At 39.6% G+C, this 14,893-nt stretch overlaps 1 protein-coding gene across 1 annotated transcript in view; it reads left to right on the forward strand.

The window, feature by feature from the left end:
• Nucleotides 1-245: 245 nt before the first annotated feature.
• LOC137259708 (cyclin-dependent kinase 4 inhibitor C-like) overlaps nucleotides 246-14,893 on the forward strand; it is a 408,328-nt gene continuing 393,680 nt past the window's right edge. The window contains exons 1-3 of the mRNA XM_067797298.1: nucleotides 246-276; nucleotides 1,373-1,438; nucleotides 1,776-1,862. Of these exons, the coding sequence (XP_067653399.1) occupies nucleotides 246-276; nucleotides 1,373-1,438; nucleotides 1,776-1,862 (184 nt within the window). The remainder of the gene's footprint in view (nucleotides 277-1,372; nucleotides 1,439-1,775; nucleotides 1,863-14,893) is intronic.

Here is a 14,893-nt window from a genome sequence, read left to right on the forward strand (position 1 = left end):
ACCTATGACAATGTCCCATATAACTCGATAGCATTAAGATCACAGCGTGATTCTGACTTCTAATGTAATTGTCCAAGATGTATAAGCAATGATGGAAGGAACTCGGACCATTTACCGTTCTCACCATGGAGCCTACAACCTGGACAATCATAATTCATGACCCGTTATCTATTTCGGTGATCCACGGGCTGACATGCCAAAACGTTTTTGTAGGAGCGTTGACCTAGACACCCTACCCAAGTGAGATGTCTCTCGATGTGAGCGACAAGAGGATATGTAAGACAAACGTTCTTGTTTAAGAGTGTTTGGCATAGATACAACGTCAACACAGTGGTTACTAGTTTGAACTAGTTTCTCCACCCTCTGAGGAAAAGTCTTGAGATTTTAGAGTTAAGCTATCAGAGATCACAAGTCAATAATGAGTAAATATATCACATCCAAACCATTGAGATTTATGACTACATTTACAAATTAATAAACGATTGTTTTGACTTGTTTTTCCTGTGACTTTATTTCCTGTTGAAAATTGCGACTTTTTATGAGTGACTTTAATCTGTGACTTTCTTTCCGATCACCTCCTGCCCTGCCATATTGTTTTTCCCTCGACTGAAGACTGCGGGAAAAACGACAAGGTATAAGGACTGACTTCAAAAGTGTATACTGTTACGAGTGTGCATTTTCTGTATATTTTTGTTGTTAATTCAGTAATAATTATTATTGGGTCACAACATTTAGTGTTTTGAATATTAAATATGATGGGTCACATTTCGTTTTAATAGCTGGACAACTGCAGTCTGGTTTTCCGGAATTTATCTGCTCCTAGTTTTCTATGTTTTTTCTTCCGGGAGACTTATTCGAGTGCATTCTACAGTGTTGACAATAGTTGTGTGTGCCCGAACTTTCGGGAAGTGACTGTATGAATATATATAAAGGCTGGTTGCCGTGCAGAGGGCGACACTCACACTGACATTCATTCATATTTGCTTGAGTTACTGCCAACACTTGAAAACCCGTCATTATCTACATTATCTGCTGATCGCTGTGTTGACATTCTGCCATAGTTGATTCTCTCTCACACCAAGACTTTGGTGCGTTTGCTATATTGTATTTTGTGACCCATTGACTTGGATTTTGTCTCTCTTGAATTGTACCTGAAATCTGCATTTTTATATTGACTTGTGACTTTGTATACCTTGCTCTCGTGGTATAATAATAATAGAATTTGAACGTAAACAACTTGTCTCTGTTCTGTTTTGCTGGTTCCCAGGGGATTTCGTAAATAATTTTGTCACGGTAAATTCTTAACCGTAATAAAACTTTAACTATTTTTGTACTATGTATAATATTCTGATTCAAATATTCCCTGTTTCAGCCTCGACTGACCCGAGCCAGAAATGCACGTTTCCACCAGCGCCGGTGACGACACAAGACCTACAGGGTAGGTGGAAAACCCAGCAGACAGGAAGTTCAGTTTTTCATTCTCCCTGCATTTACCACATTTTGGTCATTTTGATTTCAGGAATGGATCTCACCCGGTATCGATTGACGTTGTCAATCACAGAATTTCAAACGGTACAAATTAATAGTAGGATGTGTAACTGTTTTTCGTTCTATTAACAGTTATCTCAATCAAACTGAACGATATATGGTCGATACTTTTTCCATAAGATTTTAACCATACATAATATTGAAAGGGAAAACATATCTCGGAAGGTGAAAACAGAAATGCTTATGTGTTTTGTATAGTCTTCTGAACAACATGTTCCCTGTTTCAGCCTCCACGACTGACACGAATGAGGATCTGACACCCAGCACAACGGTTCCACCTACGCCAGTGACGACACAAGACTCTGATCCACACGGTAGGTTGGAAAACCCAGCGGCAACAGTTGTACTGACACTATCACTTTGTAAATTGCAACAAACATCAACACTCGTACACAAAATAATGCTACAACTTCTGACTCTAACAGAAAGTTACATATCACACACGCCATCGTTAATTCCAGAAACCACATGTCGACATTGCCGTTATGTTGGATTGTTGTTGGAATTGTTTATATAATGTAGTGATGTCCGAGTCACGTATCAACATGATGAAAACATTGTAGATGTGTGACAAAGATGTCTGGTGTACACAGTTTACTTTGTGTTACAGCGACTCCATCACCAACAGCAGGCCGCGACCTCTACGACGCCAGCGAGGACGGTGACCTGAAGAGAGTGAAGCGGATCCTGGCAGCGGGGAACGTTGACATCAATTATAGAGGAAGGTTGAGCGGGACACCGGTCATGAGGGCAGCACGGAAGGGACACAGGGATGTGGTGGAGTTCCTGGTTGGCAGAGGGGCTGATGTGTCACTGGTGGACAGATACGGTGAAAACGCCCTTTACCTGGCCTGTAGACGTGGAGACCTTAAGACGGTGAAGTTGATCCTGGACCTCAACGTGGTGGACGTCAACGCCAGGACCAACCTCGGGCAGACAGCGGCCGACTGGGCGAGACACAAGGGACGTCAGCGACTGTTGGATCTCCTGGTGTCACGCGGTGCACACTGAAGTCCGTGTTGGTGTTGAGAGAGACGGAGCACATGTCGTTACTGACACCGACGTGGTACCGTTCACGTAATCGTTTGTCGCGATTCAGGTGATCTCTTTTTATCTTCCTAAATATGAATAAAAGTTCTTGAATGTATTTTCAGACATTTTGTCATGTTTTGTGTTTGGAACCTCGCATGATCAGGTAAGAAAATTGTGAAGTGATTGTACGTGAACGCCGTGCGTCTTGACGTAATTCTGTGTTAATGTTATTCTGAGAATCTCGCAAATTGTCAAACAAGACAACAAACTGTTTGTTTACATGTCGCTGCACTCTGTGACCTACGACTGAGCCAAGGTTCACCCAGCTGACGTGGCGCCATTTGTACAGTGACAGTGACGTCACACTGCTGATGACATCATAGATGTACAGAGGTGTTCGGTTGTCTGTTCAGGCGCACTGTCACTCTACACAAGCAGTGTTACTGAAATACCAGGTAGTTGCTTTTACTTAACCCCCTGGATGCCACAGGGCCATATATGTTCTTCTTGTACATACCTCAATTGGAAGTCTAATAAAATTCTAAATATACCATACTTCACAGTTTTGAATTCTGCGGAAAAGTCACAGTTTCTTGATACCGTCCACTATTATCTCAGACCAAGCTAAAGTGCTGAAAATCGCTTTTCAAAATAGGCTTCATCGTAAATGCCGTCAACTTTCAAACTGAACAAAATCGAGATTGACAGCTTTATTTGCAGTATCTTTTTAAATGTGAAAATCGGATAATTACTGAGAGCAATGAATTTCAAAAACAGTATTATTAATGATCACTGATATCAAGTTTTCATGTAACCAGTAATGATAATTCTGAAACGTCGCCGATGAACCCACAATCGGTTGGGATGTTTTCGAAAATACACTTAGACGAACGCCGAAGTGCGCTTTCCGCCATATTGGATAGTGTTTACAAAATCACGTTTCGAGAAGGCCGGTATTGAGACGCCTATTGCATCATGTATACTTCATAGTTAGCTGTGACAAATGCATCATTGAATTCCCCAAGCATCTTAGAATTAAATTACAAATGGTCTTTGTCACCAATAACAACTGCCTAGACAAAATGAAACCAAATATACTTGGTATGAAAACGAACGCTGTGCTCGAAAGACAGCGCTTGACTGAAATGTAAACAAAGAAAAAATCAAATTTACACTGTAGCATTTTCGGGAATTTTCCAACATCCAGCCGTCTAAACATTGCTTACAATGGGTCAATACGCTTAGTATATTCAGGAGAAGAGTATCTTAGCAAGAAAAAGCAAACTAAAAATAGATACAATGGAATCATTTGGTAATTCATAAGAAACTGTCAAACCTTTAGTGCAGCGTGACGCCATGACTGACGCAAAATCACGCAGAACGACAACGGTACTTATCGGCATTTCTGGCTTCTTCCGCCATTTGCAATGTAAACGATAAGAACATATAACAATACACAGATAGTCAAAATAATTCTGATTACTTACATCTCACATTTATGTACAAAAGATCCCTGAATCAAGCAAAAAGTCCTCGCAAAATCCTGTCTACCCTTGTCAGCGAAGCCGCTATTTTGAAAGAAATAGTGGTGTCACACGTCAACATTGATGCACGTATAAGGCAATTTCTTTGAGGTGAAGGTCGGTTGAACAAGAGTAAACACAATGCCCATACCATTCCGACTGCAATTTTAGTATTGTGATGTATATTTTGCGCATCGTTCAGATGTTTTCATGAAACTGATTTCAGTATCTACATATATCCATGTTCAACATCATATTGTCGACTGAGAACCACAATGTTCTATCTCCATTTTTGGTGAAAATCACGTGACATGGAGATAGGACACTCTGGACCTAAGACCTCATCTAGACACAATGAAATGCTGAGTAACATTTTGACACTGTTTTCATAAAACATTAAATATTAAGCAAAGAAAATGCTACATAATTTACACTCAGGATGATTTTTAACTTTTCATAATTATTATTATCAATTTATCATTTCAGTATCAAAATGATCTCAACACGATAAGACTGAAATATTGCCGATGTGACGTTAAATATTAACTCACTCACTCCTCACATTTCACCCTTAAGTGACTGAGCTAGATGTAGATTTGGTCACTAATCTACACTTTGACTGGTTCATTCTCTTATGATACTATTAATATCTTTATTTGCCATACCTAATTCTATTGTTCTTCTAGGCGCAGATACAGTTGGGCTAGGATACTATCTACCAACAACAACAACTGGCGCCAAAGGAAACTGCAAGAGGCCATCGAGATCCGGAGACAGAAACCAGCCATCAACCGCGACCAAGGAGTGTAGCTACCAAGTGCCTGGGACTTATTGATAAATTAATCTCATCTATCTGTGTACATTCTATCTATGTAATTCATGTATAACCAATCTACCCGAGTACATCCTTACCTACTTGTGTTTGTACATCATCAACCCTCATGTAAACATGCTCACCCTCTATCGTGTGTTATGTACATCATCCTATCATGCGTAATGTATCACCATTGGCTTCCATCCTTATCCCCAATCATGTACATCGTCCTTACCCCGTATCTGTGTTATGTAAACATATCCAATCAACTGTAATGCATTACCATTGGCTTCCATCATTGTTATCTTAACTATCGGCTTCCTATCAGTGCTTGTTTATACTGGCTTCCAGCTTTCGTTAACTCATTCCACTTGTTACTTTGTTATTGTTTTACCTCTACATATAAATACACCTCTGTATCCCTTTCTCAATCACCTGATGAAGGAGTAAGCATTAACTCCGAAACGTTGTGTTCTCTCATAAGAAGTTGATATCCATAAAAATCTTCATTCTTATGTATTTTCACTTCTAAATGACATTCAAAGACTTGATACAGTTGGGCTGTTTAATCTTAGATCACCTGGACATGGTCCTGCTAAGGTAACGGCGCCGTAGAACATTTAGTTATCCATATAGTGACAAAGACTGTACCAGACACATATCATTACCTTACAAAATCAAGGGACCAACAATATAAATTTCTGAACTACAAGTACATCTGACCACTAAATTACCCTAGCCGAGGCTGCTCCTTAGCCCCGCCCCTTCGACCAGTGCGTTTCTGTTTCGAACACCTCAGAGCTATCCACAACTCAGTCAGTTGAACAAGTCAGTAATATCTTTCACCACTGATCAACATTTCTACTGAACACCTCTCCTTCCGTGAGTGAGTGAGTGAGTGAGTGAGACTAGTGTCACGCTGTAACCAACAATATACCAGCTATATGGCGTGGGTCCATAATTAATCGACACCGATCAGCGCAACTGGGAACCAATGACATGTATCAGCGACCCTGACCTGCCGATACCATTAGTTGCCACTTATTCAGGGGCTACTGAAGATCAATTCTAACCAGGTTCTTTACGGGGAGATAATCATGGGTTAATGAAGATCAGTTCTAACTCGTATTTTAAAGGATGGAGACAAGCATCGATTACTGAAGATCAGTTCTAACCGGAATCTGGTCTCATAAGACATTACACGTTATCAAACAACGACACATAACCAGTCTCTGTTTTTGTTGTTGTTTTTTTTTTTTGTTGTTGTTGTTTGTTTTTGTTTGCAGAAGTTTTGAAATTAGACAAAACGTCTTCAAAGTGCACCGGTATTGAAGAACCAGCCGTTACTTTGCAACTGCAATCAGTATGTATGGAACTGGGAATCATATTCATGTAGGGTTAATGCATATGAATCAATACACCACTTACGCCGTTAGTGCGCTGTTTGAAAAATGCAATACATCATTAGAAAAGACACATTGTTTTCTGTTATGTTGTGTAAATTGACATAACTGTGTTCCTCTTTAAATATTCAATTTATAGATGTTGTCAATTAATAACCTTTTGAAATATAATACACAGAATCCGATCATCATGCTATACTCAGCAATATTTCAGCTATATGACGTGAGTTTGTAATTAATCAAAATTAGCATTTTGTTGTCTGTGGTGATGTGTAAATTGACATGAATGTATTCACTGGAAACGGTTTCACGAATTCCTCTTTAAATATTTATATTGTAGATGTTGTCAAGAACTATTTGAAATCTAAAAGGCATCTTGTGTCGTCGGCGACAGCTGGCTGAGCATGTGTCCTTCAAGACAGGATCGTGTTTTAGCAACGGTCCATTTCCATAATTAACGTCCCATTAGGGGAATTAAAACTCACTGGAAGTTCTTAGCGATCTACATCCCAGCTTTATATTACATTGCTTTTTTTAATTAAAGTATATACGGTTTAGTTACTAGTTATAAATTTGTATCTTTGACTATCTAGCTGTTTTCTAGTCCTAATTTGGCATCCGTGAACGGCCACTTCCTCGTGGTGGGTGCTGGGTAAAGCTAGGAGCCGTTCACCCCCGTTGTGGACCCGGGGGGGATATTTGGTCCACCAACCCGTTTGCCGTGAGTTGCGGTCCTGTGTCGGCGGAGGAGTGAGTGAGTGAGTGAGTTACGATTTAACGTCACATCGGCACTATTTCAGCCATATCGTGACGAGAGCATTCAGCAATAAAAACGGCTGTTGTGTCCATTATAAAACCTGTCAACGAAGGACAGTAAAACAACTAGGGTATCACAATTAGCATTAAAACTAGTGTGGAAAGGTAAAACTGATATCGTTAAATGGACAATACAGTATAAAAACAGGCTGTAGATAGCCAACAACAGAAGGTAGATCACCACACTAGGGACCATGGGGACCTACAGTACCTTTGCTACCTGCATGGTCCCTAGTTGGATTTACACCAACTCATCACAAGGGATGCAAAATGGAGGATCTTCACCTTTCAACAGGTATGCATGGGTATACCTCGTATGACCAATACGACATCTTCAAATGACCTCTTCAAATCTGGACTGACAACCCAACTGGGTATAACCAATGTAAGGTTTTATTTCATGCAATTTATTTATACCCACTTGGGTGTCCCACTTCTTCTGCATCAGATCACGGATATAACATCTAATTGCAGTTTTATAATCACTGTATGGAATAAAAAATGGAGCCACAGATTTGTTGAGTGCTGCTTTAGCAGCAATGTCAGCCAGTGTATTCCCTGAAATACCTACGTGGCTAGGTAACCAACAAAAGACGATGTCGTATTGGCCAGTTGCAAGATCATTATACAATTCGATAATGTCAATTAAAAGTGGATGTTTACATGCTAGGTTTTTAATCGCCTGAAGACAAGAAAGAGAGTCTGAATAGATTATATATTGTTTACGTTTCGGGTGTCTTTGAATATATTTAAGAGCTGTTAATATGGCGTTAGCTTCTGCTGTAAAAATAGAACTATTATCTGGTAATCTAGAAGATATTGTTCTGGATCCAATGACATTGGCACAAGTCACTTCGCCACCGTCCTTGGACCCATCTGTAAATAAGAATGTATAATTGCTATATTTATGTTTCAATTGATGATATTCTTGTTTATACTGTAATTCATTCATTGATTTTTTAAATGTAGTTAAGGCACCCGTGGCGAACCACCTCCTCGTGGTGGGTGCTGGGTAACGCTAAGAGCTCGCCGACACCCCCGTTGTGGACCCGGGGGGATATTTGGTCCACCAACCCGTTTGCCGTGGGTTGCGGCCCTCTGTCGGTGCAGGAGGGGATCCTGGTGGTTGAGGGCAATAGGGGCCTGCAATCGTGTCCCTATTGCCTAATACACCACTTCGGACTTCACCTAGACGGGTGGTTGAATGGGCCCGGTTCAACTGGTCACGCCAAGCCGTGAGCATTACATTATGTAATGTTAAACATTTGGAAATTGTATCTTTTTAAGTCTTGGCGAATTTTTGGACCTTCTTCATTTCAACTATACACTTTCATGTTTTTGCCTAGAGTCGTATGCCCAGAAGGCGGTGGCTCATGGGCCAATCTGGTGGAATGATTGCACTTTGAATTTTTCTGCTGGAGTATATCATCCGGGTATCCTTGGTGCTGCAAACTGGAGATCCGTTTGTTTTTAGCATTGTCCTTGTGATACTCCGTGGTGGATTGGGAGCTCGCATGATGAAACAATTATAATCTCACTATGGCTTACCAAACTCCCTCCAAAAAGACCAAGCGACAACTTGACAACGACAATGAAGAGAATGAATCCATTGTACCAGAAAATTGGCCACGTTTCCTTGTTCTTGACACTGTTGACAAGACTCCACTCAAGTTGAATCCTTTCATTATTTCTAAGGGGATATATATATCGCATTGCGGGTGACGTTAAGAACATCAAACGCTTGCGTTCAGGCTCCCTACTGATTGAATGTAATCGAAAACAGCAGGCCTCCAACCTATTGATACTGCAAACTTTGGCTGGCATTCCTGTTTCAGTCACTGCCCATAGAACCTTGAACACTTCTAAAGGCATCATAAGAGGCAGAGACCATTTGTTAGCTGACATGTCGGAGCTGGACATTGCGTCTGAAATGAAAGATCAAGGTGTGACATATGTCCGACGATTTACTACCCGGAAAAACAACGAATTGATGAACACAAACACATACCTCTTCTCATTCCCATCTCCAACTCTCCCCAAGTCTGTTAAAGTGGGATATCCCAAATCCGTTGAGGTGTTTTCGATGCCAAAAATATGGTCATGGAGTTAACACCTGTACACAGCCAGTGACATGCGCTCACTGTAGCGAGACATCTCATGTAACGGAAGACTGCACCAGCACTTTCAAAAAATGCAAGAATTGTTCAGGCAATCATTCATCGTTTTCCAAAGAATGTAAAATCTGGCAAAAGCAAATGGAAATAAACAAAGTAAAATTCACTCAAAACGTTAGCTATGCTGATGCTAAAAAGATTGTGGAATCAACACTACCTAATGCAACTTATGCATCAGTGGTCAGAGTACCTTCTGAAACCATGCCTAAAGTTTCAACTTCATCGATTGTGTGTCAAACAGACCTGACTTGGGTTAAAACCGATAACCCGAAACTTTCCACGCCTGAACAATCTACTCAGACTTCAGAAACAAATGTGAACGCCCGTGTGCTTTCTACAGTTCAGTCTGAAGAACAACGATTGTCACAATCTACAGAACAGACTCCTTCTGAAACAAATTCAAAGTCTAAAAGTACTGTCAAACCGAGAACAGATAATGGGAAAAAGACTGGTAGACCACCCAAGGGTTCAGATAATCGCATAAAATTATTCAATAAATATGGTTCACTCGAGGACATGGATGTGTCAGAAAACATCCACCACAGGGCACAGAGCTTGTCGCCCTCCAAGAAAGCGAGGGGTAGATCCCCAATCAATCCACCAAAAAGATAATGTCTTCCAAACATATAGTACAATGGAACTGTAGAGGACTGAAGACTATTTATAATGAGTTACATCTGTTAGTCCAAGATCTGGCACCATCATCGTTCTGTCTGCAGGAAACTCATCTGAAACAGACAGATACTTTCCATTTACGTCAGTACGATGCCTATCATTATTTCTCACCTTCGGGTGAAAGGGCCACTGGTGGGTCCTCAATCCTTGTTAAACAGAATGTTATATACAGCCATATACCACTTACAACTAATCTCCAAGCAGTTGCAGTGAGACTCACACTTCATGTTGTCATTACATTATGCTCACTCTATATTCCGCCTTCTTCAACACTTCACCTGACTGATCTGCAAGCTCTCTATGATCAACTTCCGAAACCTTGCATTATAATGGGTGATCTTAATGGTCACAATCCACTCTGGGGTGGTACAAATACTAACACTAAAGGTAAAATACTGGAACATTTCATCTCAAATAATGACCTGTGCATTTTTAATGATGATTCAAGCACTTATCTACATCCTGCAACAGGCACCTACTCTTCCCTGTATTTGTCTCTAGCAGACTCTAATCTACTTAATGAATTTGATTGGTCCGTTCACAACGATCTCTGTGGAAGTGATCATTCTCCAACGATATTATCTGCATCTTCTCCGACTGATTCTTCATCTTATACAAGATGGAATTTTTCCAAGGCGGATTGGTCCTTATTTCAAACTCAATGCACATCTCAACTAAGACCCGAATGTTTCAGTGATATTGCTGATCCTATTCAAGTATTTTCTGACGTTTTAAATGTAATTGCTGATGAGTGCATACCAAGATCCTCTACAACTCCACATGTACGAAAGCCATGGTTTACGACAGACTGTAAAAGTGCTAGAAAAGCAAAGAAAAAGGCAGAGAAATATTTCCGCCATCACCCAACTGTCCATAATTTAAACAGATTTAAAATACCGAATGCAAAGGCGCGTCGTACCTTTAAACAAAATAAGCGACAATCTTGGAGGAACTATATCTCCAAAATTAATTCACGCACTCCAATATCCAAAGTATGGAACATGGTTCAAAGAATTAAAGGCAAAGGTTCAAAATCTGCCTTTCACCATCTCAAATTACTGACAAATGTCAAATTGCAAATAAAATTGGCGAAACTTTTGCCAAAAATTCTTCATCAGCAAATTACGTCCCTGAGTTTCACAGATACCAGAAACAACAAGAGAAGATAAAACGTAAATTTGAATCAGATAACAGTGAAGACTATAATGAAGTGTTTTCATTACATGAGCTATATACTGCTCTTGAGCAAGCTCATGACACAGCAGCGGGTGATGACAATATTCATTATCAGCTGCTGAAACATTTGCCTGAACCATGTCTGGTTACACTTTTGGATATATTTGACAAAATATGGACATCTGGAAACTTTCCATAATAATTCTAATTAAAAAGATTCTTCAAAGTTTTTGAATTAAATTATTTATCCCTTGTGATGGAATATTCAACACAGTCAAGCAGGACATGCTTGACTGTGATTCTTTCATCACAAGGGATACAAAACGGAGGATCTTCACCTTTTAATAGATAACCGTGAGTATACCTCGTATGGCCAATGCGACATCGTCGCATAATGACCTCCTCAAATCTGGACTGACAACCCAAGTAAGTATAACCGATATAAGGTTTTATTTCATGTAATTTATTTATACCTACTTGAGTGTCCCACTTCTTCTGCATCAGATCACGGATATAAGATCTTATTGTAGCTTTATAATCTGAGTATGGAATAAGAAGTGGTGTCACAGATTTGTTGAGTGCTGCCTTGGCAGCAAGGTCAGCCAAAGTGTTACCAGAGATTCCAACATGGCTGGTTAACCAACAGAAGACGATGTCGTATTGACCAGTGGCAAGATAATTATACAATTCAATAATTTCAATTAAAAGTGGATGTTTACATGCTAGGTTTTTAATAGCCTGAAGGCACGAAAGAGAGTCAGAGAAAATTATGTACTGTTTATGTTTAGGGTGTCTTTGAATATATTTGAGAGCTGTTAATATGGCGTGGCACAAGCTACTGCACCACCGTCCTTGGATCCGTCTGTAAATAAGGATTTGTAATTGTTATATTTGTTTTTTAATTGATGATATTCTTGTTTATATTGTAAGTCATTAGTTTCTGATTTTTTAAATGTAGTTAACGTTAAGTCAACTTGTGGTCTAACCAACTGCCAAGGAGGCGAAGAAAGAAGACGGGAAGGAGCTATATTATCTAGGTCAATGCCGGCAGCAGTAATGAAAGGCATAATTCTCAGCCCAAGAGGTGGAACAAGAGATGATTTCTTGTTATATAAATCTTCATAAGGGGAATTAAAGACACAGTGAAATGCAGGATTAGACTCATTAGAATATAACTTTGTAATATATTGTAAGGATAATTTTATACGGCGTTGGGTAAGAGACAGTCTCTACGTTGAGGCCGATGAACCGTCAATAGGTGAAGTTCTAAAGGACCCAAGACAAAGTCTTAGACCTTGATGATGGACAGAATCTAATAGCTTCAGGCTGCCTTTGCAGGCTCCACCATATACGATGGAGCCATAATCAAGTTTTGAGCGAACGAGTGATCTGTATAAGTGAAGGAGGGTAGTCTGATCCCCTCCCCACTTTGAATTAGAAACAACCGTCAATAAATCAAGTGCCTTTAGGCATTTGGCTTTAAGGGATTTAATATGGGGCAAAAAGGTCAAATGTGAATCGAAAATTATACCTAAAAACTTAGCTTCCTTGACAACTTTGATGGGCTGCCACTTAGAAATAGTTCTGGGTCTTTATGGGGTTTGTATTTACGGCAAAGGTGTATACAACTGGTTTTTGATTTAGAAAATTTAAATCCGTTTTCTAGACACCATTTGTTTATTTTGTTTAAGCATAACTGCAGTTGGCGTTCAATAGTAGGTATATTTTTACCTCGACAAGAAATATTAAAATCATCCACAAATAACGATCCATCGACTGAATCATTTAAAACCTTGGATAAACTATTGATCTTGAAACAATGTAACAGATAAAATACTGCCTTGTGGAACACCTTGATCCTGACTGTAATGATCAGAGAGGGTAGAACCCACGCGGACCTGAAATTGCCTGTCATTTAAAAAGTTGGATATAAATTGAGGCAAGCGGCCTCGTAATCCAAAGTCATGTAAATCTTTTAAGATTCCATATTTCCATGTCGTGTCGTAAGCTTTCTCTAAATCAAAGAAGATCGACACTGCATGTTGTTTATTAATAATGGCATTTTTTACAAAAGACTCCAAGCGTACTAAATGATCGACAGTACTTCTGTTTTTACGGAAACCACATTGTATATCTGTTATGAGGTTATTGGTTTCCAAGTACCAAACAAGTCTATTATTTATCATACGTTCCATGGTCTTACAAACGCAGCTAGTTAGAGATGTTGGTCTCTAATTGGAGGGATCAGTATGATCACGACCGGGCTTAGGTATGGGATCAATAATAGCATCACGCCATGACGAAGGAAATGTTCCAGATGTCCAAATGTCATCAACAATATGTAAGAGCGTCTCTAAACAAGACTCAGATAAGTGCTTGAGGAGCTGATAATGTATACCATCACTGCCTGAAGCAGTATCGTGAACCTGGTCAAGAGCAATATGAAGCTCATGCATCGAAAATGTTTCATTATAATCTTCCCCATTATCTGAATTGAAATGAATAGTTTTCTTTTCTTGCAGTTTTTTATATTTTTGGAATTCAGGTACATAATTAGATGAGGAAGAATGTTTGGCTAACGTTTCACCTAATTTATTTGCAAAATCTGATTTATTGGTCAATATTTGATTCCCATCTTTACGATAGATTTAGAGCCCTTACCTCTGACTTTCTGGATCATATTCCATACCTTTGATATTGGTGTGCGCGAATTAATCTTTGATACGTAGTTCCGCCAAGATTGGCGTTTATTTTGCTTGAAAGTACGGCGTACTTTGGCATTTAAAATTTTAAATTTGTCCAAATTATGGACCATGGGATGGCGACGGAAAAACATTTCAGCTTTCTTCCGTGCCTTCCTAGCCTGTTTGCATTCATTGTTAAACCATGGTTTACGCACATGTGGAATTGCAGAGGACTTTGGGATACACTCTTCAGCTATGCTATTTAGTTCATCTGAAAAACATTGTATGGCATCAGGTATATCATGAAAAAGTTCAGGTGTGAGTTTGTCAGCACATAGACTTTTATATGAAGTCCAGTTAGCCTTTTTAAAATTCCACCTTGATGATGGAGGAGCATCTGACGGAGCAATAGCTTTGAGAATGGTTGGAAAATGATCACTGCCACACAGGTCATTGTGGACTGACCATTCAAACTGATTCAGAAGATCCGGGTCTGTCATGGACAGATCAAGGGATGAGTAAGTACCTGTACCGGGATGTAAATACGTGTTAGATGTATCATTAAAGAGGCATATGTCATTGTTGGCAAGAAAATCTTCCAGTACTTTCCCCTTATTATTAGTGTGTGCACTTCCCCAAAGAGGGTTGTGTCCATTCAAATCTCCCATGACGATACAGGGCTTGGGAAGTTGATCATACAACACCTGAAGATCAGCATGCTGAAGAGATGAAGAAGGAGGAACATAGAGTGAACACAATGTAAGAACAATGTGCAAAGTTACTCGGACAGCAACAACTTGGAGGGGGGTATTCAGAGAAACCGGGCTATGAATAATACCTTGTCTCACCAAAATCGAGGAACCTCCTGTTGCTTTAACACCCGGGGGTGAGAAGAAATTGTATGAACTGTACTGTCTTAAGTCAAGTTTCTCAGTATTTGGTAAATATGTCTCCTGTAAACATAGAGCTGAAGGTTTAAAATCCTGTATAAGTAATTGTAAATCATTAAAATTATTCCGCAGTCCTCTGCAATTCCACTGAATGATAT

Source organism: Haliotis asinina, chromosome 13 (assembly GCF_037392515.1).
Source record: "Haliotis asinina isolate JCU_RB_2024 chromosome 13, JCU_Hal_asi_v2, whole genome shotgun sequence".
In the NCBI taxonomy this organism is placed as follows: Eukaryota; Metazoa; Mollusca; class Gastropoda; order Lepetellida; family Haliotidae; genus Haliotis; species Haliotis asinina.